The following is a 27,622-nucleotide window of genomic DNA, read 5'->3' on the forward strand; positions in this document are numbered from 1 at the left end:
GGGACCTGCCCAGCTCCCATCTGACTTGCCAAGATTAATTAAATCAGAGCAGACATCAGTTTATGACCAGAGTAGCAGTAACCTCTCTGCTGATCATTTCTTTTGTGGCTGGTGGCTTGGGTTTTGTTTTCCTCTTCCTTTCTGTTCCATTGTAGATCTTCAAATTACCGCAGCTGATGCCAAAATGAAAGAAATTGCACAAACACTCTGGGACTCTACTACAGATGCAGGAATTTTGCTTCTGCTCCTTTTCCACTGTTTGCATAATTACTGCTGATATTGATTGTGTGGCTTGAACATGTCTGCGTGCTAACACATCGCCCATCCCTCCTCAACAGCTGCCCTTTCTCAAGCATTGGCCACAATGTGGGTCCATTTGCCATACTCGCTCCTTTTTCTCTCTGCCCTCTGCCAGATACAGCATGGCCAGAAGTGGGAGTGAAAGCCTGCACCTTGTCTGGTGTCCTCTTTGCTTCCAAATATTAATCTGGGTTTTGCTGCCCTGTTATAAGCAGCCCTCGTTTACTCCTGAGAGAGGCATTTTTTGAAAGGTAAAGAATACTGGGAGGCCCCATTTGAAATCTGTGACCTAAGCATCTCCTAGTTTTAATGACATTTGGGTCCAGATTTGGATCCAGGCTTCACAGCTTGATTCATCTGTCCCAATCCATCTGTCCTTCTTGCCAGCCAGAAGCTGCTTCCAGGCAGTCTATGGTAGGTCTGAAATTGCTGAAATAAGATGCCACTCGGGTTCAGAGCTGTTGCTTATACAGCTTCCTTCCTGATCCAAGTTAGCCCATTGCAGTCAGCCCTGCTACGCACCATACACAGCGCTAAAATCCTACGCCCTGCCCGCTCGCTGCTTCTGTAGATTGACAGATTTACAGATTGACAGATGCTGGGAAGTGAAGAGCTGGGGAACTCGGAGGAGTGACTATTCCTGCTCCAGGGAGATGGGTTGAGAGATTTTTCCCAGAACCCTAGGGAATCCCTTGCTTCCTATGGGCAGACCCAAGGAGCAGGCAAAGGAGCAGGAGGCAAAGCAGCAGGGAAATGGGAGTAATATGTGTTGTAGATGCTGTTATAGATCCTGCTGGTAAAGGAGGTGCGTGGCACGCTGGGGAGGGGGTGAAGGTTGAAACAAAAAGGTGAATCTGGCCACAACACATGGCATTTTTGGCCTCCCACTCCTGCGCCACATTACCTCTGTTTCAGCTCCGTGTATGCCAACCCCAGTTGTACCAGCAGAGAGGAAAAACCACTTCTGCCAGTGCCACAGCTGATGACTGTGGGCCCAGCTTGGGCAGCCTTCTCCTTTCGCTCCAGCTCAGTCCTCAGAGGACAGCCAGTCCCAGGTCTGTCGTCCCAGCCACCTTTGCGCTTTGTCAGTCCGCCCAGTTTGTAGTTTAGGGATTTCCCTCCGTCCCTTTCTTCCCCAGCACCACCGAAATCCCAGCCTGCATTGGCATCTTTGCGTGCAGGAGGTGGGAAGGGAGGAGTAGGTGATGGGCTCAGGGAGGGGCTGTGAAGTGCCTGCAGCTCCATGGCCCAGCATCTCTCCCAGTGTCTAGACACCAGCTGCCGGGTTGCCATGGAAACGCTCAACTTGGGCGGATGGGCAGAAGCTGCGGGGTCTCCAGAGAGAAGGGAGTGGTGCAGCATGAGGGTGGGGAGAGAAAAAAGGAGATGCTCTTCGCGAATGGGAGGTGTTAACCCTGTTACAGCTACGTTTGCAAATACTTCTGCTTCCCAGATAACTGAGAAAGGAGCGGCTGTCCTTTCTTTTGCTGCTGTTTCCTTCCCACACACGGAGGCAGCCAAACCTGAAGGCTGAGACAAACGACATGCCAGCTGCTGGCAGGTGTGTCATTGCTGCCTATTGACAGCACTTTGGACCCAGACTTCCCACATACAGCACCTGTGACCGGACCACTGCAGTCAGCTACAATGGGAAGAAGCCTGCAGCCTACCAAAGTGGTTAAGTTTTTCAGTCATAGTTCTCTCTCAGCTGCCATCACAGCTACAGCAAATGCAGCCCAAGAGAGGCACAGTAGTTGAAGGGGAGGCAAAGGAGCCTTTTTTGGTGTGAGTGCCTTGGAGGCAGATGGCTGGCAATGAGGTCTCACCAGAGCCTTTTCTTCTCCAAGCTAAGCAAGCCCAAATCTCTCAATCATTTCTCATATGAGAGGTGCTCCAGCCTTTTGATCATTTTTGTGGCCATTCTCTGGTTCTGCTTCAACAGCTCTACATCTTTCTTGTGCTGGGGGCCCAGGCCCCCAGGCCTGGATGCAGTACACCGTATGGAACCTCAGAAGGGCAGAGCAGAGGGGAGACAATCACCTCCCTCTCCCTACTGGCCACTCCTCTTTTGATGCAGCCCAGGATACTGTTGGCCTTCCAGGCTTCAAGCACACACACACTGCTGGCTCATGTGCAGATTTTCATCCACCAAGACACCTAACTCCTCTGCAGGGCTGTTCTCAATGAATTCTTCTCCCAGTTTGTACACATATCTGGGATTGCCTCGGCCCAAGTGCAACACCTTGCACTTGGTTTTGTTCAACCACATGAAATTAATGTGGGCCCAATTTCAAGCCTGTCCACGTCCCTCTGGATGGCATCCCTTTCTTCATCAACTATACCATCAGCAAACTTGATAATGGTACACTCCATCCCACTGTCTATAACAAATTGATAAAGATGTTGAAAGAGCACCAGTCCCAAGATGGACCCCTGGGGTCACCACTCATCACGAGCCTCCACTTGAACAAAGAACCATTGATCACAACCCTCTGGCTTGACCATCCAACAAACTTTTTATCTACCAAATAGCCTAGCTTTCAAATCCATATTCTTCCAATTTAGGGACAAGGATGTGGTGCAAGATCATGTCAAAAGCCTTGCACAGTTCCATGCAGATGACGTCAGCTGCACTTCCTTTGTCCACTAATGCCCTCACTCCATGGTACAAAGCCACCAGATTGGTCAGACATGGTATGCCCTTGGTGAAACCATGCTGGCTGTTTCAGTTCACCTTCTTGCTTGCATGCGCCTTAAGATCTCTTCCAGGAGGATCTGTTCCATGATCCTCACAGATGTGAGGCTCACCAGCCTATAGTTCCTCAGCTCTTCCGTTCTCCCTTTCTTGACAATGGGAGAGATGTTTCCCTTTTTCCAGTCAACAGGGACTTCATCTGACAGCCATGACTTTTCAAATATGATGGAAAGTGGCTTGGCAACAACATTGGCCAGTTCCTTCAGGACTCTGGGATGCATGTTGTCCAACCCCATAGACTTGTACACATGAGAGGTATGGAAAACGTGACTGCCAACGAAGACCAAGGCAAAGAACTTGTTTAGTGTGTCAGCCTTTTTCGTATCTGTTGAAGCCAGATCTCCCTTCTTATTTATCAGAGGAGATATACTCTCCTTTGCCTGTCTTTTTGGATGCATGTAGCTAAAGGATCCTGTCCTATTATTTTTCATGTCTTGCCATGTTCAATTCCATCTGCACATCGGCTTTCCTGATCTCATCTCTACATGTCTGAATGGCATCCTTGTTTTATTTCTTGGACACCCATCCTTGCTTCTAGTGCATGTACATTTCCATCTTTTCTCTCAGTTTGGCCAGTAGGTCCTTGCTCAGCCATGCCAGTTTCTTGCCTCCTCTGCTTGATGTCTTACGCTGAGGGATGGAGAGCTCTTGTGCTCTCAGAAAGGTGTCCTTAGGGAGCTGCCAGCTCTGTTCCACTCCTTTGTTCCCAGGATATCTCATCCAATGACTGCTGAAACAGCCAGAATTTCACTCCTGACTCTGCTTTTTGCCAGGCCCAAGATGACACACTTGACCACTCCATGGTCACTACAGTCCAGACTGCCTCCAATCTTAACATCTTTAATGATATCTGCAGCACTGTCGAGCACCAAGCCCAATAATGCTTTACCTCTGTCTGGTTTGTTCAATACCTGGACCAAAAAGTTATCCTTAATCCAGGAGTATCCTGGATTGCTTTCAGCTTTCTGTGTTGTTTCCCAGCAGACATCTGGGTGGTTGAAATCCCCCATTAGTACGAGAGCCTGCAAGTGACACCTCTTGCAGCTGAAGCAAGATGACCTAGTCACCAGGCTCCCTGTGATCAAAGTGTAGTAGACCCCAACCACCAGATGTCCTTTATTGGTCTGGTCCCTAATTGTAACCCACAAACTCTCAGTCTGGTCATGGCTGTTTCTCATAGGCAGCTTTTTGCAGTCTATCCACTTCTTAACATAGAGTGCAACTCCCCCGCCCCTCCTACCTTGCGTATCCCTTCTAAAAAAGCTTGTTATACAGAATATAATACCTAAATCATACATTTATGCCCAGATCTATATGAAACTTAAAAGCCCTCTCCATTGTGACCTTCCCAAATTTCTACAGGCAGATGGGCAATGTATTTATGTGATCTTCGTCACCAGCAATGGCCTAACTCACAATCATGGAGGTATTTAATTCGTGTCCTCCCAGTGGGGAAGCAAGAGAGCAAGAGCTTTTATCTGCATTTTAGAGAGCACAGTATGAGGAGCTGGGATGTGGTCACACAAGAGCCTGTGGTATTCCCATATGGTTGAGTCTCCTCAGCTCTTCCAGCAGCACTTTCATAGGAGCAGCAGCTTGGTCCTGGTGCTCAGCAAAAAGGCCTGTGATTTCTGAAATTCCCCAGAGCCCTAATTTCAGGCCAAAACTGGAAGTGCAGCAATCTCAGCAATATTACCAGTCAGCCATCACAAGACAGCAGGCAGAAGAACAGCATTCATAACTTTACCTCTCTGAAATAGGAATACCTGAGAAGAAATAACCCAGCAGTTGTTCTTTGCTCTTCACATTCGCTACTCCAGTAGATTTCACAAAGGTCCTGCACACCATAAAGGCAACTGTTTTTAATTAATTAAATACCTTGTGATTTAAACAGCTTGAATACAGAGGTTTTTACTGGCTTCCAGCTGTGGACTGTAACACTTGGCAGCTGCTCTTGGCATTTGCATTGAAAAGCAAGATTTCCCCATCTCATCATACAAGAGTCCTCTTTTGTGTCACCCATCTTTTCCTCCTAAACTGGATTAAATGCTGGAGAATGGTTCAGAAACAGGAAATGTGAAGGGAAAGAGTACCAAGGTCTTCACAAGATGCATCCATTTATTCTTTAGCCTCTCTACTGTTGGTGTTCTGTGAGATCATAGAGGAGTAATCAGAGGGAAGATGAGAGGGAATAGAAATACTCACAGCTGATCATGGGCAAGTGAGCCAAAAGTAGCCTGACTGAAGTGATTGCTAGTGATTCCTGTACAACCAGGACAATCCCAGAAAAGGAATTAATTCAGGGAATGAAGCTCACAGCACTTTGGAGATGGAGGTTCACATTTGGAGAGTCCTGGCAGATGCACAGAGAGTGACAGCTCTGCTGATCAGCCTGGCAATTGCAGTAGGATCAGTAGGGAAAAAAAAAAAAAGAACCCAAAACAGTGGCAGCCTGCTGGCATTCATGCACTGCTGATCCTGAAATAAAGAGGGCTTGGGAGAGGAAGGAAACATGCAGTGCTGGAGCCTTTGGGTCTCAGTCTTCAGCTCCCACCCACTTTGTCACATGGGATGGGCTGTGAAGCTGCTCTCCTCCCCTGCTTTGGCAATATAGGCAAGGGAAAAGAGGCCAGAAGAGGAAATTTTCTGTAATTGCAGCAAAAAGGTCTAGAAATTCCTTTGGTGCATCCTGAATTAATGTGCCGCTCCTCCCCTTGTTCTCCTCCCCTTTCAGCTGTCACTGTCAGGAAAACAAATTGCTGCAGCCCTTACTACAAGCCACACTCCCACCTCCCTTCCCCCAGTCCAAAAGACATGTGCCATTCATAAGCTGCCTGACTGCTAGTCTCCATTATTAAACCCTGGAAGGCTGATAAATTGGGGATTCATGGAGCCTGCAAGCCTCCAACAACCCAGATTGCCATGGAAACCAGAGGCAGCCTCCATCTCCAGCAGAAATGATATTGATCTAGTTGAAGGCAGGGAATTACAATCAAGGAGAGGAAATAAAATGTCTCTTTTTGTTCCCTTTGCCATCCTCCAATTTTGTGCTGAAGCAAAAGGGAAATTTCATTTAGAGATCATCAGTTTGTTTCAAGGCTCTGCAAATTTGATGCTAAAATGGATTGAATACTTGTTGTCAGGCTTTACACGGCCATTTTGTTGGTAACTGCCCGCAGTAGTTGCAATGTCACCAACGTGAGCTCTTTGCATCAAAGATGTTAATATTTCCCATATGCTGACCTGTAGGATCCCAATGTGTTTTGTGCAGAATAGGCATCAAAACACACCAACAGCTCTCTGGGAGGCAGTTTAGGATTAATGCTATTCCCACTGAAATTACTGGGAGCCTTTGCTGTTCTTTTCAATGGCAGGAGGTCTTCACATGCATTGTGACAGCCTGGACACAGGAAAAGACACTGTGAACCAAGAAGTCTGGTAGGGAAATCCTCATCTGGAGAGAATATGAAGTGGCATTGCTGGTGCAGAACAACCTTCCTCTCAAACTCAAATTCCTTCTTTGCGACCACTTAATCACAGCCCTCCATGGCTGGAAAGAGCAGGAATAACAGCACCCATCCCGAGAAGGTGGATGGGTAATGGGACACTTTTCCATCTAACCCTGCAGAGGCCTGATCCTCCCTGGTTGGGGACCGCTTCCCTTGGGTGCCTATGACAACATCTAAGAGTTGTGATGGGAGAGAACCCAGCTTATCTTACAGCAGAAGGCCAGGAAGCATACTTGCCTCTTCTGCCCTAAGAAATCTCTTGCTGTGAAAGGGGCAGCAGCTAGCATCACTAATTCTAGTTTTAGTCTAAATAGGGCAGCTTTAAAGAAAAAACAAACACAAAAACGACAACAGCAAAAAACACAGTAAAGCAGTTTTCTCCCAGGAAGGAGAGAGGGAGTCCCTCTCACAGGAGGGACTTTCTGTCCTCCAATGTGAGCACTGCACCAAGCGCATCAGGGTGGCTGCCCCACGATAGCCATTTCAGTTTAATTGGCTTTTCACAATAACAGTTCAATTAGGAAAGTAATGAATTTGGTCTCTTTGAGCAGAGTGGCTGCAAATGCTACAAATGACACCTTACAGGGTTACAGCTAGGTTACGTCACCCAGAATGGTGGAGCAGCAGGTTCATCTTGGTTGCTACTAGCGAAGTTGAAACTCATTTGTATGGTTCATATACTCTTATCTGAGGCATAAACTTGACCAGGCCTGAGCCACTCAGAAATTGCACTGAAGCAGAGGCAATGGCACCCCACCGTTTTGTGCTCACGTTGTCTCCCTTGGTCCTCTAGCTGATGTTTTTCCCTGCAAAGGTTCTTGGCTGAGGTCCCGCATGCTGGTCACAGAGTGGTGCTGTGGGATATCCACGTGAATGAACATGTCTCTCTCACTCTTCCTCTCCTACTGGAGCTGTTCCACTTCCATAAGTCATTAAATATTCATTAGGCCAGAGAAGAAGATTGATTCTGTAGTCTGGTAGTGGGGACACTCATCTGGAAAGTAGGAGATCAAGCTCCACATCTTGGTCCCAGTAAATAATAAATAATTTATATGAAGTGGAACAACTACAGCAAGAGGCATCAAGGGAAACATCCAGTACAGCCAACAGCCCGATGTCTTCCTTGCTAAGCTTACTGGATTTCATTTTCCTGATGTAAGGCACAGACACATGTTGTCTTCTGCCACTTCAGGGAGTACCTGACCCTCACATGCTTGCTAGTATAAAAGCAGACAAAGGTTTCTCTTACTACTTTCATCCAGAAATTCCACAGTTCGTGATTCTGGTATGCTATGTTTCATTTTGACAAATTCGTAGAATCATAGAATGGCCTGGGTTGAAAAGGACCACAATGATCATCGAGTTTCCACCCCCCTGATGTGTGCAGGTTCACCAACCACTAGACCAGGCTGCCCAGAGCCACATCCAGCCTGGCCTTGAATGCCTCCAGGGATGGGGCATCCACAACCTCCTTGGGCAACCTGTTCCAGTGTGTCACCACCCTCTGAACGAAAAGCTTCCTCCTAATATCTAACCTAAACCTCCCGTCTCAGTTTAAAACTATTCCCCCTTGTCCTATCACTATCCACCCTTATAAACACTCTTTCCCCTTCCTGTTTATACGTTCTCTTCAAATTTTGGAAGACCACAATGAGGTCTCCCCAGAGCCTTCTCTTCTTCAGGCCGAACAATCCCAGTTCCCTCAACTTTTCTCCACAGGAGAGGTGCTCCAGCCCTCTGATCATCTTAGTGGCCCTCCTCTGGACCCATTCCAGGAGTTCCATGTCTTTCTTGTGCTGGAGGCCCCAAGCCTGGACACCGTACTCCAGATGGGGCCTCACAAGAGCTGGGTAGAGGCAGACAATCACCTCCTTCTCCCTGCCGGCTACTCCTCTTCTAATGCAGCCCAGAACACAGTTGGCCTTCCAGGCTGCAAGCGCACACTGCTGGCTCACGTCCAGCTTCTCATCTACCAAGACCCCCAAGTCCTTCTCTGCAGGGCTGCTCTCAAGGAGATCTTCCCCCAGTTTATATAAATACCTGGGATTGCCCCGACCCAAGTGCAGCACCCTGCACTTGGCTTTGTTGAACCTCATTAGGTTCTCATGGGCCCAATTCTCCAGCCTGTCCAGGTCCCTCTGGATGGCTTCCTTTCTTCATACTGTATCAACTGCACCGCTCAACTTGGTGTCATCTGCAAACTTGCTCAGGGTGCACCTGATGCCATCATCTATGTCACTGAAGAAGACTTTGAAATGAAAGGGATCTTTAACGACAAGTTTCACAGAAAAAAAATAGAGCCTGGCAGGACTCAGAAGCTCTGTGTGGAGGCAGTCTGAACTGCAGTAAGGCTCAAGCCCTCTGTTTGACAGAAACACGTGTACTTGTTTTGCTAGAAATGAAGACTAGAACCATGCTACATCATTCAGGAATGACTGGAATTTTCTCCTTGTTCCCTCAGGTAGAAATCAGTGACTTCATCCATCTTTCTCAGTCATTTGGCTTCAGCCGTGAAGGTTTCTAGCCCAAGGCAGAAAGAAACATTTTATTTCTCATTCTGTGTGTCTTTATTGAGTGCAGTGAACAGTACTGGGTTAGTATCACTTGAGACCAAGTCTAGCCACTCACTCACAGCACTGGTGTTGTACAGTGAAAGTGCTGTGTGTTTCTCCTGACTGCCTCGTTGCTGGGCTGTAGGTGCGTTAGGAGGGGTTGTATCATGAACAGGACGTGGAGTTTAGTCCTTGTGCCCAGCACTGTGTTTGGCCACACTGTTAGGTCTCCAAACAAAGAAGTGGCAGTAGTGCAGGGAAGGGTTTGTGCAATACTACCTTCATACACACACACACACACACACACAGTGCATAAGGACGTGCCAAAACCATTTACATTGCTGAAGGATCTTACCAGTCCCAGTGACTTGCCAACCTGCAGCACTCTGTGAATGCAGCAAAGTTGCCACCTCTTCTGACCACAAGTGAAAGCAGAAGGCCAGATTCATAGAATCACAGAATCATATAATCACAGAATGACAGTTGGAAGGGTCTCAAGGATCATCATGTTCCAGTCCCCCCACCACAGGAAGTGTTTTCAACAGCTAGATCAAGTTCTAGATTAGATTACCCAGAGCCCCATCCAACCTGGCCTTGAATACCTCCAGGGATGGGGCATCCACAACCTCACTGGGCAGCCTGTGCCTCACCACCCTCTGAGTAAGTAATTTCCTCTTAACTTGTAGCTTAAATCTCTCTTTTAGTTTAAAACTATTCCTCCTTGTCCTACCACTATCAGACCATGTAAAAATGTTGGTCTCCATCTTGTTTATAAGCTCCCCTCAAGTACTGGAAGGACCACAATGAGGTCTCCCTAGAGCCTGCTCTTCTCCAGTCTGAACCAGTCCAGCTTCCTCAGCCTTCCTTTACAGCCAAGGTGCCCTCTGGTCATCTTTGTGGCCCTCCTCCAGATCTGCTCCAACAGCTCTATGTCCTTCTTGTGTTGAAGGCCCCAGGCCTGAATGAAGTACTGAGATGGAGCCTCAGGAGAGCAGAGCAGATGGAAACAATCACCTCCCTCACCCCGCTGGCTGTCCCTGTTTTGTATTACAGTAATGCACTGAGCACATCACAGTGGACAAAACAAACAGATCATCTGCAAGGAGATCTGAGATTAAGACCACAGACTACCCTAACTCACATTTCTTTCTGAAGTGCAGCATAGCAGACTCCAGCCCAGGGCTGGATCTCCAATGGCTTCTCTCTTGTTTCAGCATAACACTGTTGCTAAAATAACAGGTGAAATTCTAGCCTTAAATTGGTCAGGTTTATATTTCAGCCCTATAGCCACAGCTGCCATTGGTGAGTGTTGCTTCCAAACAGACTATAAGCCCTTAAATGGGTTCTAGGAGAGGTGGATCCTGGCTCCACCCCTTCCGGTCACACAGCTGAATTGCCTTCACCTGTGCTCCTGGGGCTGACTTGGGGCTTGCCTCAGGTGATCAACCAGTGGTTCAGGCTGTGACTCAACAGTTCCCATACAAGTTCTTTGCACTGCCACAATTCTAATTACTTTTATCCCATTTTGCATCTCTTCCATCATTTATCTAGTAAGGTCTTTGAAACATTTTTCACAGCTGCTAAGACAGTTCTGACAAAGTCAGCAGCAGTGGGGGATGTTACTGTGCACTGGCTACTGCTCTCATTCCTGCCCTCCCATCCTTTTCTCTGTACATGAAAAGCATTGTCAGTTATGGTTCTGCAGCACTGCACAACTTTAACATAGGGATTGGGATGCTCTTCCAAACATTAGCAAAATTTTCTTCTTCATTAAGCCCCGTAGGTTACAGGTAATGTCCAGTCATCATTAATAGCATTCCCAATTACTGTGTCTTGCCAGAGGAAAATGAAGAGGTTGAATAGTGTCTGTTTTCTTTCATAATGAAAAGTGGACTCGTTTGCTATTGCCTTAAGGTACAGCTGGAAAGCGTGTGGTCATTTGAACACTGGCTAATGGGGACCTTATGACCTCTATCTAAGGCTTATTTACACAAAGCCTTGAGTCTCACTATTCCTATCATTAGGATAACAACATTTTCCTTTGCATCTATTGACTTGTCCATTTCTTTAGTTCTTTCCCTGAATACTATGCAGCCCAGAAAAAGGCCAATGTCCAGAATGGGCTCCTGGCTGCCAGGACCTCAGCTGAGATTTTCAGCCCTGGTCCAGTGTTGCATGCTGACAGTGATATTACAAAGGCCACAGAAAGGAAGAAGCAGCATTTCCACAGACCACATATTCACAGTTGGAGATGATAAGGCAAGGCTCTTAATATGGTATAGGGTATTAGAGCTAAAGGATATGCAAAGGGATCCTCTAGTTGGGAAGAAAAACACAGTTCTACTAGCCTGCAAAACCAAATTCCCCTTCAGAGAAAAGGTAGCAGCCCTCTCTATTACTTATTTTTTTCTGATACGTTGTCATTAACCATCTCCTCGATTTTCTGCCTGAAAAATGTTTAATACCAACAGAGAGAAAAGCTAGGGAATGAGGAAGTCCTCCTTTATGTCTGCCTGCAGCATTAACGTAGCCTTGAGAAATGCACTGTGCTTAGAGATGCGTTCAAATTGAGCTTGCATGAGTAGGGGTTTCAGGTGGTCTATTGGAAGTTCAGAACTGGAGGTGGAACCTACGCACAAAGCCAACTCTAGTAGCTGTCTTCATGTCAACCACTGACTTGAAGGCCTCCTGCCACTATTTCCATTTCTTTGGTTCTCTCAGCCACTGCCCAGTCTCACAGACAACTGTGTGGCTGAATATGTTTGTGCTGTGCTTTTACAAAAAGGACACCTTTCAAGTGTGAAATGGACCTGCATGTCATTGCCGTGACCCATGATCACTGAGTGGCTCTATTCAAAAAACAAAGATGTTAGTGTGTATAAGGGCTGGAATGAAGAGAAACACAGAAGAAATACTGCCTTTCTGGAAATACGTGACAAGTACAGCCTTTTCTGGACTAATGTATATAGTGTTTGTCACCCTGTTTCACAAGGAACATTTGTAGATTTAAGGGGAGTTCAGAGAAAGCAACAAAGCCTGGGAAGTCTTTCATACAAAAAAACAATTGAAAATATTGTTTGTGTTTTTATCAGGGAAGAGTGAAATAGCAAGCTCTGTGGTACTGTGTCATCTGTGCATATGCATATATGATACACTATATACCATAAGCAACAGCGTAATGTAGGGCTATCAGAAGCTTTTGTTCTCTCTGTGATGAACACAAGTAAAGAAAGATATTTCAGGCAATGATATCCAAATCATTGGTAATCTTTCCAGACATGGTACAGTTGATTAGAGTTGGGAAAGCTGTTGACACTTAGTTAATCAGATATTGTGTATTTATATATACTCCGCATAAAGCCCTAGTTATAATTAGTATTGAAAGAGATAATACATCATGCTTTAGCTGTTAAATCAAATTCTAAGTGGCAGAGGACAGGGGTGGGTCCTAGCTGTATAGAGACAGTTTATGCTGCATCTGCCTGTAGCAGCATTTCGTGCTGGCCACAGCTAGAGAAGTACAGTAAATGAATGTTAGGTCTGACCTGTCTTGGCAGCTCTTATGTCCCTCTGCAGTTATTCTATAACTTCACCCTGCTAACTCCATGGGGCTGCTGCAGAGATTGGAAGCTATCACTGAACTGCCACTGGTAATCCAGTATTAATGCACCTATTATGCAGCACTCAAGGAATGTTTAACTAATCTGATCCCTCTGACCTGCTGAACCTTCCCAGTCCCATTTCCTTCTGCAGTCATCTATACCACTGAATCAGTACTGCTGCCTCTAGAGCGACGCTCCTCAGATCTGTAAATCCCAGCTGATACTCTGCAAGCTTATATCTGTCTGCAAAGTTCAGCCTACTTGATCCCAGTGTAAAGAGATGACACTGGTGGTGCTGCAGAGCACAGCTGGGAGCTACAGCAAACAGCTGCCATTTAAATTTCATTGTCTGTCTGCTCTGTCCAAGGGTCTGCTATTTGAAACTTCCTAAGCTAAAAATTTAACTATCATTTATGGCAGAGAGGCTTCCTTCCAGATTTTGGAGCATTTTCTGAGGATGGTCTATAGCAGGTCACTGCGGAAGACCTTGTAACAAGGAGACAGTGATTGAATGCATGACCTAGGCAAAGTTACCATGGGCTTTGGCTGTAGAGACCTGTGTTAGTGTGAGTGAACCCTACACAATACAAGCACATACCATGATGTCAATATGTATTGCCTTCAACTCCATCTGCATGTACTGCTTGCAAGAGCTCTTTCCTAAAGAGGTCTGTAAGAGTATAATGCTCTCAGCAAACCTCACTGTATGCATCATCCAGAAAGTTCAGTACTGCACATGTCCAAGACTTTGTCCACTTGTGAGAATGCTATATAGACATAAACAACGGTGAAGCTGTTGTTTACAACCTCCCCATGGACAGGAAATCCATGCAGCACGCTGTGATCAGTGATGAGTGGCTCACCTGATACTGCAACAGCTGTGGTTCTCAGCATTAAAAGGTGTCATCTTTCCTATAATTTCCATCCTTCACAAAATAAACCAGTTAACCACTCTTTCTAACTGAGGCCTCCTTGGCCCAAACCAGTGATTAATCTGCCTTCCTTGGGAGGCATTTTCCAGAGCCATCCCACACGGTGTCATCAGTAAATATGCTTAATGCCACCTAGAATTTCATTAAGAGCAGTCAGGTCTTGCTTTACCATGAGCGCTGTCCACATGTAGACTGGGCAAGCAGTATCTCATTTAAAAATGGCAAATTTGACACATACATGGGACCAGAGTTGTTATTTCACTCTGCAACAAAAGAGGTGTAAGTTTCCTACTGTCTGGAAAATTCTGCTCCTCACAGGACTGTTATGCAGTCCACATACCCATCTAGGCACAATGCAAAGATTAAAATTTTCAGAGCAGCTGAGGTCTAGGCACATACTTTGTCACCCTGAAGCATGTTGCAGGTAACCTAAATTGCATTTATATTCTTACTTTTTTGCTTGAGTAATGCTACAGACAGGAAAATGCTGGTATGCTTGCTTAGAGTTGTTCACTCTGGGTCACTCATGGGAGGACTCGTACATTTGCATTGCTTTCCTCAGCTGCCAGGTGTAGCAGCAGAGATAAGCTCCAGTGAAACAGGAATGTCAGTGAGGTTGTTCTGTCTCCTGCCAGCCACTCACAAGCCAAGACTAAAATTCCAGTTATACAACTGCAATCCTCTTGCATAGCTCAGGCTGTACTCTCTAGCTCCTACATGACAATGGACAGTCTTCCCTTCCAAACCTTTATATAGCCAGTGCTCTCTAGATGCAGCAAGTATTGTCCTTCAATCAATACGCTGATTGAGCTAAAAACAAAGAACTTATTCAGCTATAAACCATGAAAAAGGATCTGTAGGGACTTGCTGCCTCTAAGGAAGTGAAGATGGTGCCTCCCTGTGTTCCTTGCTTGCAGGGTACAGGGCCCCAGGGGGAACTGTGGGCTTGCACACATGCAAGACAATTGACATCTGGCTGACTTTTCATTTCAGCCGTGAAACTACCCCATTGTAAAGCTATTTCATCAAGCAGGAGAAAGCATTCTTCATTTCCCAGCAAAAGAAGACCAATTTGTTTCCTTAGGCACAATTTACTCTTTCACATTTCTGGGCTTTGTTGTATCCTTACCTGACAACTTGAGAGTGCTTTTGAAGTGAGAGCTAGCCAAGTTTGGAGATGAGCCTTGAAAATCTGGTAAATTACAGAGAGAATCTAACATTGTGTGATATCCACTCTTCTCCTCATAAGGCTAACAGTATTCCTTCTTCTATAATTTGCTGTGCTGGATGCTGATCTCACTTCAAAGCTGTGTTAATGTAGATTCTTTCCAATGACTCTGATGGATGCTCTCCACATTTAAGTTAGTACAACCTAGATTTAATGTCTCACCTCTCCATCCATATGTATGGTATAAATTCCTTCCAGTCACCTGGAACTGACCTGTTGAGTAGATTGTCATTTAAGGCAATCTCTCTAAGCATAATTCCAACACCAAAGGGGCAAAAGTAGGATCGTAACTAGAAAGTCAACAAAAATAAGTCTTGGCAAGGAAGCTCAAATAAGAGAACACCTTTCTGACATGCAAGTCATCCACCAGTCATGAAGAGAACAAAAAGATGTCTTTCTTATATCAATCCCCCATAGCCACTGAACAAAGCCCGCTGACGCATTTCATGGTTTCCCCAGATTGGAATCTATCTACTTTTCTCAGAGACAATTCACTGAGGATTGCTTAGAAACTGCCCTACTTTACAATTGAGAATGCCCACGATATGAGAACAATTAATACTGGATGCAGGGCAGTTGGTTGAAGTCATTTCCTAAGCCACTACCAATATACAGGTTGAGTACATGGAACTGAATAACAAAGAGGGTTGAGGTCTGTCAGGGGAATCAGAGGATTGTGTGAAGAATCACCCAGCCTCCCTCCCACTCCAGAAACATTAAATATTAAGCATTTAAAAATCATGCAGTTCTCTTTATCCATTAATTAGCCTTTTCCTCTCTTCCTGCCTTCTTTGTCCTGCCTTCTGATGAAGACAGAAAATCTCCTTGACTGTTTCTTGTGTTTGACCATGGAAGATATCCACAGATAACATAATATAGCCTGTATCTACAGCCTGTAGTAAAATTCAAGGCAGATGAACATGACTGCACAGAAGTAGCACGGTCGGCACGCCTCACGGTAGTAGCAGCCAAACATGCTATGGCAACCAGCCAACCAATGACACTGGCAAGAAGCCAATTTGATTTATTTTTGGCAGCCTGATACTGCATGCTACTACTGTGCCGGTCTTCGATCACAGAAACGATAAGAGATGACCTTTGAAAGCCAAGGGGACAACGTCTGGGAGAAGGGAACTGATGAAGCTGAAAAAGGGTCTGTCCCCAGGCTGGCGGAGTACTGGAGTGGCAGATGTTTGGTAGCTCTCCCTCTTTCAAGAACAATCAGCTAGTTCAGTGATGCCAGCAACCACCAGTGAATGATATGTTTACTGGGTGAAGACTGGGAGAAAGGTCGAGACACAGTACATGTCTTTAAGACTATGAAAGGTGTAAGTACCAAGAGAGAGAAACAGAGAGGTTTAAAGAGATGAGAGGGAATAATAGAATGAAGATAAGCAAAAGAGAATTTAGGCATCCTAACAGGAAGTATTTTTTGTCTGTGGGATCTTTGATACTGTGATGATGCTCTTCTGTGGAAGATGCTTTGAAGAGAGGGCTGCTTCTTACTATTCTGGACATTGTGCTATAGAGCATATTGCAGAACACAACCTAGCATCCTCAAAGAGACAGACAAGAATGCCTATTTAATCTGTTTTTTTCATTTCCTTCTTGCATTGTTCTAGGGGCATTTACCCAGCTGTTTGACTTTGTGACTAGAAGGCTGATACCATGCTTTAATAGGAATTTAGGGAAAAAAAAATCTATATTCATTAACATTTTAAAGAGAATATCAGTTTAACTGTGGCCACACACCTTCCATGTTTGCTTTCTGCAAACATTTGTAAGCTTGAGTATTACTGCATGCATATTAAGTGAGTCTGAATAGATGCACGTATTGGCCTTGAACAATCAAATAATCACTGAAAGCTCATTTTTAAATACATATTTGATTGTAGATTTTGTAACTTACTCTGTTGGCTAGTTATTTACATAAGCAGCAGTATTATGTGCAAATGCGTATTAAACTGTAATGTTCCCATTTCAAATGATGTTAAGGGCAACAAGACCATGGGGAAGATATCTGCAAATGACTCAGAATACTGAAGAGAAAAAAAAAAACATTATTTGATTACTGATCATTGAAAACAGGTAAAATTAAGCAAGTGAAATATCTTAATGCTACAAATTACCTATCTCTATCCATTACTGAATATTATACTGAATAAAAATAGGATGTTAATTCAAAGCAGAATAACTATTCCGATTTAGGAATAAGGCACTCCAAATCTTAACCAAGAGTTAATTTGCATGCATTATTCTGTGTACATAGGACTCCAAAGCACTGATTTACTCTGTTCTGTTTTTACCAGTGATGTTTGTACCTTTGCTCATGTATAAATACAATGCAAGTACAGCATGCAACATACCAAGTTAGATTTCTCAAATCATATACCACTTATTTTGCCACTCATCATATAAAGTGAAAGACAAAGAGCCAACATAGTGAATGCAAATTCAAGGTTTATCTCTAGAAATGCTTAAATGAAAGGAGGTAAAATAAGCATCCCGTTGCTGTTATGTACTTTCAGCTTAGAGTCACACTCCTCAAAGCAGTTCCCCTTGTCCACACATTAAATCAGAATTATTTTGCACAAGCTCTTCTCTGAGTGCTTATCTGTCCTTTTGGATAAGTACTTCCTTATCTTTCCACTTCGCTGAGTGGGTGCAGTCACCTAAAGCCCTGAGTTAGCTATGAAGCTTGGAAGCCTAACTGTAGAATTGGAATTGTCATTTTGGAAGAGAAGTCATTCAAACAAATGAAATGAGGAAAAAACATCAGTGAGTGCAAGTCTGGATGAATATGTTCTCCTAACATTTATATAAGGCTGTTTATGAAAATCAAGGTGGTACACTAAATTTTTTCCTCAACAAGCTATTGATCACCAAGTGCATTCTACAATTGAGTGTCTCATGAATGTGGAGGCCAGTTATGCTTTGCACTGCCTCTTGATCAAGTTTCATGTGGTGCCTGCCTCTGATATACTGATTCTTTTATTTATGTTGTTTTTCTTTGATAATTTACAGAAGGTAAAGACCAAGAGCAAAAACGTCCTCAGGTCTTTGATGTGTTTTCTACATATCTCAGTATCATAATTCAGTAACAGCTCCTCTTTATGGTTTGCAAACAATATGCTACTGTCAAAAATGCTCCCTTTTGCCTCTCCAAACTTTTGACTTCTTCCCAGGGGAACTAGTTAAACAGACCCGCAGCTCGGTTAGGAGAAAGAATTGGAAAACACCTCCTAGACTGACTGTTTGCATTCAGCTCTCTCCTGTCCTCATTCATTGAGCTGTCAGGGCCTTTAATCTTCCCTTTCCCACCTGATCCTATTATCACGTGGATATAACCTAGCTGACATATGTCTGAAAGCTTCATGCAATTGATATGCATGGCTGTTGCAGGCTACTCCAAGCAGAGAGACTAGAAGTACTACTTGTGTGAATTAAAACTACTAATGATGCTGATAATAGGATGAGGTTGTACCAACGATCTCAGTCATTCTTAGGCAGATGGAAAAAAGACTCTGTTTGCTCCTTCTTCACCATCCCACTAGGAAGGCTAAATGGATGCAGTATGAAAGTGCTTTTCCCTTGTGAGATTCTCAGCTCAGGGTGGCAGCCTCCAGTGAGCTGCTGTCAGCCTGGGCTGTTTCACTGCCCCACTCGAGCTGCCTGTGTTAGTGTGACTTGGGAAGTTCATCTCTCTCTGTGCAGAGCTTGGGAGTTCTCCCAGGCTCCTCCAGGCCCCACAGCTGACTGACCCTCTCCCACCACCATGCAGAAAAGGCCCACCTGGAGGAACAAGAGCCTCAAGAGAAGATGCAGTTTTTCCAAAAGACGTTGGGAAGCAGAGGAGAGGGTGTTAAGGAAGAGCACACATATCCACCACCCACAAAACCTATCAAAGGCATTCCCCCTTTAACTCTCACTGATTCCAGTGATGGAATCAGAGATCTCAGAGGCATCTGTAGGAGAACAAGGCAAGCACCCATTTCTGGCAAGGCCCACTCCCTACCGAGGCGCTCACTCACCTGTCTTCTCTTCGGTTTGGCTGCTCTCCACTGTCTCCATTTGGGGTTGCGCTGTTGCCTTGGCAGTAGCATCCTCTGCGGCAGGGGTGGTGGTGGCAGTGGTGTCAGCAACAGGCACGTCGGCTTGTTTAGGCTCCTCTTTGTCTTGGGCTTCGTCAGCCTTCAAGGATGGCGAGTTATCAGTGGAAGCTTTAGTGGCACTTTCCGTCTCGGCGGCGGCAGCGGGTTTTTCCTCCGAGGAGGCAGCAGGAGTGGCAGCCTGCGGGGCTGGCTGCTCTGAGCCCGTGTCAGCGGCTCCATTCCCTTTTTTCTCCTCTGCTGGCACGCTGCTGTCTTTGCTGCCCTCGTCCAGCTGGGCACTGTCGGCGGCGCTGGCCTCTGTGGCAGCGGAAGCCTCACTCTCTTTGTTCTCGGCCGCTCCGCCAGCAGGGCCTTCGTCCTTCTTGTCGGCGGCCTCAGACTCGGACGCGGGGGCATCTGCCTTCTTCTCTCCCTTGAGCTTTTTCCTTGTTATGTGTCCACGGAAGCTGGCCTGGATTTTGGTGGCTGCCTTATGAGCTTTATCTTCTGGTTTGATGCCATCTTGCTCAATCTTTTGGTCCCCATCCTCATTTTTTTCAACCTTAGAAGAAGAACAAGGAAGGAGGGCAGAGGAGAAAACAGTTAGGGTAGTATGGTTAGATTGCAGGTGGACTTGCTGATCTTTAAGGTCTTTTCCAACCTGAGCAATTCTATGATTCTATGATTAGGTAAGTTAAGACTACTCCAGGTGCAGCCTTTCTTCTTTAATTGGGAAAGTCCCACCTCCCCTTCCTGCTAACAGGTGACAAGTTTGGAAGCACCCATTCCATTTGGCATGGTTTTGAGGCCAGTGGCTCTGATTTCATCCTATGGCTGGGCAGACACGGAGGATTGGTAAAAGGAATTTAAAGCACCTCATCATCTCTGCTAGTGATGCTCAGAGCAGCTTGCCTGTGTGGAAGGCTTGCACTAGCTGCGCTGTCACTACTGCCATGATTTATTCTCCCATCCATTTTGAAATTTTCCAGTTTTTTCCCCCAGTCATTTTCAAAATAGTCTCCCAGAGGGTGTTCCACAGTCTTTCTAGATCCCTTTTTGCCTTCAAATCTTTGTTCCTCTTTAATGAAACTTTGTGACTCTAACTACATCAAGTGTTTTGTGCTTTACAGCTTTTTGGCTCAGATTTGCCTGCAGAGACCATTACTGCCACTCATCCTGCCACAGATGCATGCTGTCACACACACACACACACATACACTCCTCACAAACGGCCTGCTTGCAAGCACTTCGAGCCCTTTTTCTCTGCTCCCCACTCTTGGTTTCATTGTAGAAATAATAGGCAGATAGATATCAGTCTTTCCAATTTCAGCAGATTATGATTATTTCTCTGACTGTTGGGTAGAATATGGCTTTACAACAAAGAACAAGCATTCCTCCTGTTTTTTAGACTTAAGCCATGCATTAAAGACTTAAATGGAACCAAAACAGAGCCCATACTTCATGCTGGTCTGCTGCAGACAGATAATGCTCAGTTTGTAAAATCCCACTGAATTTACAGGTCATAAAATGCTTCACCCCAATAACTTCAGCAGCTCTTGGGCAAGTAACAGCTCAGCTACATAGTGATGAAAGGACACTGTTCTATTAATATTCCCATTGGGAAGCATTCAAAAGAGCTACTCAGAAGCAGAGGCACTGGCCTCTTTGCTGTCTGCACCTGGTTTCCAACACTGACTCAGGCCACAAAAGAAAGAAAATGAGCTGGCTGAGAAAGATAGCAAGTGTTTATTTCTGTAAGGGAAGAAGAAACCACTCTTCAGGCCACTGTAACTGAGAGATGCCATCTGGGGAAAGGACCAGAACCAGAAGTCCATAAATATGCCCCAAAGGACTGCAGCTGGAATAAGGGAGGAAACACTGCTGTATCAACACGTGGTGCTGGAAACACTGTGCATGTGAAGAGGGTGATAGTAGACTGGCCACAGGCAGCAGTCAGTGAGAAACAGACTGTAAGGGATCATTCCCATACAGAATGAAAATACTGATGTGAGACAGATGGGCATGCACATGTGAACAAAGCAGTGCCAGCAAACCCAACACCTGGCCACCAGTAAGCAAGAAGTGCTACCCACCACATCCTTCTGGGGCCACCAATGAGGGCAAGGTCCCCTGGCCTGGTGTCCAAACAGGATTGTTCCCAGGTAAACAGGGGTGAACAGCTGTGTAGGGTTGAGGATGGGTCTGAATGCACCAGCACAGCTAATGTTGCACTGTGATCCTGACGAGTTGTGCAGAGTTCTGCACAGGTTCACCTACCCTGTTCTTCAGGCAAGCTTTGCAGTTTGCACTAAATCCTGTGCTGCTGTAGCAACATTACTACTAATGTGTAGACAAGTTGGTTTAAGGAGAGCTTGAATATATCTGTGTTATACTGAAGCCAGAGCAGCAGAGACATAGACACAGGTACACGGACATAGATATTCCTTTCTAGCACCAAGGAACACATGCCCTAGCTTTGACCCGCGCAAAGGTCTGTGATCAGTTTCAAACAGCAGCATGATTGGGAAACTGGAAAAATAACTACAAAATCCTAAAGATCCAGTACTGTATGTTTGATTCCTGTCAAACCACTAGTGAACATGACAAAATTTCAGTCCTTGGACAAAAGATGAAAACTATTGCTTGAATTGAAGAGAGAGATCTCTTGCCACTAGGACAGCTGTGATGAAATGTAGCCTTTCTGCATACCTTGATGACAGCTTCCTCCAGAGAAGATACCCTGTCACCAGGGCTATCCAGTTCTGTGAGAGCTTCCCTCCATCCTGCTACAGGGTGGGTTCTCCTGACAGGAGAGCTGTGACCAAGGTGCATGCAGGGCTCACTGGCCAGCCACCCTTTACCTGGTCAGGAGTGGGAGAATGTTTTTCCTCTTCTGGGATGTCAGACTGGAACCTCACACCCGCAACTGCCATATTACAGAGCTAAAAGCCTCATTGCTATTCCAGTGACATCATTGTCCCCTTATCCCAGTTGGGATGACATCAGTTTGAGTCCCTGCCAGATTGCAAGGTTCACAATTGCAGAATGTATTTCCAGCAGGGCACTTACAGCATCAGTTCAGATATAAAATATAAGGAACATGAGGCTGGGTCAGAGATGGGTTTTAAGGTCATGAATTAAAACAATGTTCTAATAGTTGGACTGTACTGACTCAGATGGCTCTTAGTTGCCCTCAGGAATCCCACTTCTATTCAGTTTTTCCCCACTGCAGCATCCTAGGCATTTGAAATGACTTATTTTGAGGCTACTGGCCTGAAGCTACTTCTGGGGTAGGGCACGATATCCATCTAGTATGTATGCCATGTTGTGTAACAATGGGTTGGGTGACAAGCAGATTGTCTGGAGGTAAACTTCTGTTCTCTCTGTTCTCTCACAAAAAAAAGACGAGGGCTCTTCATCTGTAGATTATGCACACAACAGATAAGGTTTAATTAAGGAAGCTGCTCAGAAATAACCTGTACACAATGAAGCTCCTGGAAAGCAATTCGTCTTCCTTCGAAAGCGAAAAGGGTGAGTCAGCCTTGCCAGGATGTGTTCAAAAGCATTGCAGTGGAAAACAAGAAATCTATCTGTCTTATCTATCCACCATGCATGTATGACATCTTGGTTGTAATATTGTGGCTTCAGGTATATTAGTGTTCGTACAGAATCAAGATCCCCAGCCAAAAAAAAAAAAAAAACAACAAAAAAACAACAACAACAACAACAAAAAACAGGTCTGGTGGTCTGGTAAAGAGAGTTTTCATATATTATTATTCAGTCACGCAGCCCCTTCATCTATAAATTTATGTATAAACTCATACTAATACTTAATATTGAAATATTCATGATACTGTAAGTGTGCATGGAACTTGAAAATACTAAGGCTGGTTCATATATGGGTGTCATAAGGTACATACAGAGCCAAACATGCCCTTCTTCACTTAGACCATCCCCACATACCCTCTGAAGCCAATGTACAAAGCTTTGCCTTCATGAAACATACTGGTAGGATTTATGTCTCTATCTGCACAGCCCACATTATCTTTCCAATCCTGGAAGGATGATCCTCTCACCATCTCAATCTGCTTGTCTGCCACACCTCCAGCTTTCTAGGACATTTCTTCCCAGGCAGACAGTTCTTGTAAGTGAGACTTTCCTTGCTGTCACATAGCTCAGAGTAGTAGATGAGAAATGAATGTTTAGGGCGTAGACAGGGTTGAGGTTAGTTCGTAGGTAATAAGAATGTGGAAATTTCATTGACCCAAGACCCCAAGATTTCTAATCTCTGGCTACCTTTCTACCTTCCACATAACAAATAATGAAGAAAGCTCTGTTTTAACCTCCAGGACCATCTAAATGGAAAGGGGAAATATATTACTCTCATCTTAAAAAACAAACAAACAAATAGAAAACAACATTGGACTCAGTGAAAAGATATATGGACCCTAAGTAATTCCATTTTCATGACACCTGCACTAAGGTATGTGTGGAAATCCTTCCTTCAGTTGACTGGGTGAAATAGTGCTGAATCAGCTAATCATCGGTGGTATTTGTGGGGTGAATTATAGAATGGCTTGGGTTGGAAGGGACCTCAGAACCCATCCAGTTCCAAGCCCCTGCTGTGGGCAGGACTTCCACCCACCAGCTCAGGATGCCCAGGCCCCCATCCAACTTGGCCTTGAACACCTGCAGGGATCAGACATCCACAGCCTCTCTGGGCAGCCTTTTTCAGCACTTCACTATCCTCTGAGTGGAAAAAATGCTCCCTGATATCTAAAGTAATCTTCTCTCTTTTAGTTTAAAACCATTCATCTTTGCCTTATCACTATCTGCCTGTGTAAAAAGTCGATCTCGCTTTTGTTGATAAGTTCTCTTTAAATACTGGAAGGCTGCAATGAGGTCTCCCCAGTCTTCTCTCCTCCAGGCTGAACCTGTCCAGCTCCCTCAGCCTATCTTCCTCTGAGGAAGATACACATCAGCCGATGATGCACTAATCTTGACTACTGTACAACATATATTTGACTGACATCATTCAAAGCTAGTTGGGCACAGACTCACAATGAGATTTAGGCACCTGACTCTCACTGATTTCACGGGATTGAGTCACCTCAAAGCTTTTGTGGGACTGGCTTTGCATGACCTGATTTGTCTCAGATACAGCATTTAAGGAGCAGAGTGCATTAAAAAAAAAAAAAAAAAAAAAAAAAAGACCAAATGTCTCCCCAGAAGGAGTGAAACATGGACACTTGAGAGAAAGAGAGAGAGAGAAGACTTTCACGTCTTGTGAAGTGAGGAAGCAATTTAGCACCGAGAACAGCTTTTTTTTTAAACCCAGTTAAATGGTGTGAAGACACCTGGATAGGGGATGGCACCTCTTAGCACAACCTGTCTGCAAGTTGAGGAAACAAAAAGAGTTTCTTTTATTCCCAGGCGGGCAATGGTGATGGTGGCAAAACACCCTTGCAAGAGAAAAGGTTAGTTTGCGTCTCCAGAGGCTATGCAAGATGGTTCTCCAGTGTATAACCAGCAGGGCATCAGCTCTCCAGCTTTAATGCTTTAGCAATTACTGGGTTTCGATTATCTTCCCTATGAGATCCTCTCACACATGTGAAATTTCCCCTCTATTTTGTGATACCTGAAATGGAACAGGCTTATGATGGTCAGGCAGTAGACAGATGTTATACACTTGTGTATGGACTGCGAAGAGAGGTAGAAAATAACCTAAACTAGATCTATATAAGTATTTTCAGTGTGCCTTCTCAATAAATCCACTACACCTTCGTCACTTGTTTTCTGAGTCCTTTGTGTTTCTTACTCTGTTTCTGTTAAACAGGTGATCATCCTTGGTGTCATCTACTAACTTGATGTCCCTGAAGTTCCAGTGTTTAAAGTGAGAAAGGCATCATAAATGCCTACACTGCCTTCGCAGGCTGGATCGAAGAAGGAAAAGCTTTGTACGTGAAGCTGGTGCAAAGTGTCTAATGTCCAGCATTCAGACTTTTTGGAGCAGAATGGCTTTGGGATGTCTGTGGGAAATAGCACTTGGGTCTGTGGGAAATAGCCCTTGGGTCTCCTCTGGTTTGGTGCTGTGGCCACAGAGCACAGGATGCATTCACTCATCTTTCAGCTCCAAGTACACAAATACAAGAGGACTGGGTTACAGACCACCAAAATGATGCTTTTACATTGTAATGTCAAGGATGTATGTTCACCCTGAGGGCTTAAGTGTGTGAGGGCACATGAGAACACAAGGTCTGCGTGGAATGTGTTGAAGGTTTTGAGTGCTTGCCATAATCAGCATCTATGGTCTTGCTCTAGGTTGGATCCTGGCACATGCTGTGCTACCAGCTGTGCCTAGACTTCTTTTTGGAAGGAAATACCTGTGTTGCTCCAGAAGGAGCCAGCCAGCAGGTGTTCAGGTCAAGGGACCGAAACCTTTTAAAGTAACACCTTCACATGAAGCAGTAGCTTGTGTCCTGCAGTTCTCACTCATTCCCTCTGTGGGAACACAGGTCTGCACCCAGTTCTGTTGAAGGGAAGTGTCCCTGCTTCTCTCCAACCCAAGCAAAATGTAGGCATGGATACCACAAGTCCTTCCACTGCTGGTCTCTGGGGTTCACCTGACCCTTACTAGGTTGCACCAAGGAATTATGAGGCATTTTGTGCTGGCACCCTCAGAGCATGAGCAACTAGGCTGAGGCCCTACCACTAGCTTTGCACACAATGGTGCTCCCTGCTGGTTTGCCCAGGGTTTTTGCAGCCAGCAGAATGACAGTGAAAGGCTCAAGCCCTAAGACCATCCGATCCCTAAACCTTCTTCTTAACCTGCTTGTTAGCCTTAGACTTCTTCTGGTACCTTTGACAGTAACTCTTAAAACTAATCACTCAACCTTGTGAAGAGAGAGAGCAGAGCATCAAGTAGCTCCCTCCCTGCTTGATGATAAGCATGGGGTTGTATTTATTATTTTTACTATTATTATTTTAATTTGCATCATTTAAAATGGGGGCAATTACCTTTTGAGAAAGCATTCACAGGTTTGTTAAAGTCAAACAAACATCTCAAGCAATTAGGGAAAGCAAAGAGCATATTAATTTCCAGTGACTTGGGAATCTGCTCAGAGGGTGGGCTCTGCCAACGCAGCAGTGAGCTCCTCTCCCAGCACAGCCACAGGCCTTGCTGCTGTCTGGTTGAGCAGGGAAGCTGTGGAGGTGAAGCCCACAGTGAAAAGAAGGGACTCTGCAAAGGGCTGGTCTGGTAAGAGAGAAGGCTCGGGCAGTGATATGTCAGAGCCTGAGGGAGAGAAAGAAAGGAGTGGAGGAGTGGGAAGAACAAAAGAATTAAATTGGGGGGAGGAAAGGAAGGAGAAGTAGTAAAACCTTGTCAGAACCAAGCCACTTCATTCAGTGCAGACCACTCCATCATCCATGGTCACCTCATCAACCATGCACACATCAACCAGGGCTTCAGTGAGGAAAACTCTTTGGTTATGCACTAGCCTCCCCTGGCTGTTCCCCATTGGCTAGTTTAATGGCTCTTGGTGGCCCTGCCTCTCCTAACCAGCCAGGATTAGCTCTGCTGGTTCAGCTTATTGCTCTACAACGTTGCCTGACCCTGCTAACACCAGCCCTAGCTCCACTGAGACTGCAGTCAGCTTTGTAGTTGGATGGCAGTGTTGAGTGCTGGCTCTGATTTTCACGGCACCTCCATTTGTTGATTGGTGTTGTGGCTCTTCATGGTCATTTAGGATTTCCTTCATCCATACAGATGCATTTTTTTGTTTGTTTCTGGCTTGTCTTGGCCTTTCTTTCCACCCACCCTTACTTCAGTGGTACCAATGGTGCTCATGGCTGCTCCACAGACTTTCTGCAAGGCAGCAAATAGAGTTCTCACTACAGTATGCATATGGACTCACTACAAGTAATGGATAAAACATGGCCACCTCTTATGGATCTGAATTTTTCCAACCAACAGCATGTCTTTGATACGAGAGACCTTAAAGGAAACCTGTGAAATTATTTTTGGCCTACTTTTCATTTCTTTTATGTGTTTAAAGTACAAGCAGAGAAAGGAGGAAGATCTGTATCTCCTCCCTATTTACCCTCATCTTAGTTGAACTGAGGACGGAAAGAATAAAACTTACTTTTGAAATGTCATATAGAGGAGAAAAGGTCCTTGGGCCCACTATAAGCTCTTAGATATTGCTGACACACAAAAATGTGAGAAGACCTGGACCTTATCTCTCTACTCCTCCTAGCCCAAAGTCTGTACAGCTCATTAACAAACAGTTGCACTGAGATCTTATTAGAATTTCAAAGCCAAATGCAATGTCGGGTGGCTAAAGTGGGGTGTAATTCTATTGATTTCAATGTAATTTTCACCTGAGATAATATTTACAAGTCCTTTGTGGTCCACTGTTCCAAACTGCTTGGGAAAGATGACACTGCTATGTTCCAAAAGGACTCTGATCCTAATTGAGTTAGCATTTGTAGTGCCGTGAGAGTCTCAAATGCGTGGCGTTGTAGCAAGACAAAGCATTGTGCAATATTTAAGCTTTGCTCTTATCTATTCCCTTCTGTCAGCATAGGATAAGAACATCCTGAAAGGAGGGATGAGAGTCTGTCAGAACCTGAAAAGGCCTCCAGAGGGGAC

General features: G+C 45.1%; 1 protein-coding gene across 1 annotated transcript in view; it reads right to left on the reverse strand.

Moving 5' to 3' along the window:
• GAP43 (growth associated protein 43) overlaps nt 1-27,622 on the reverse strand; it is a 58,623-nt gene that overhangs the window by 10,408 nt on the left and 20,593 nt on the right. The window contains exon 2 of the mRNA NM_001305054.2: nt 18,910-19,531. Coding sequence (NP_001291983.2) covers nt 18,910-19,531 — 622 coding nt within the window. The remainder of the gene's footprint in view (nt 1-18,909; nt 19,532-27,622) is intronic.

The sequence above is a fragment of the Gallus gallus genome, chromosome 1 (assembly GCF_016699485.2).
Source record: "Gallus gallus isolate bGalGal1 chromosome 1, bGalGal1.mat.broiler.GRCg7b, whole genome shotgun sequence".
Taxonomy (NCBI): Eukaryota; Metazoa; Chordata; class Aves; order Galliformes; family Phasianidae; genus Gallus; species Gallus gallus.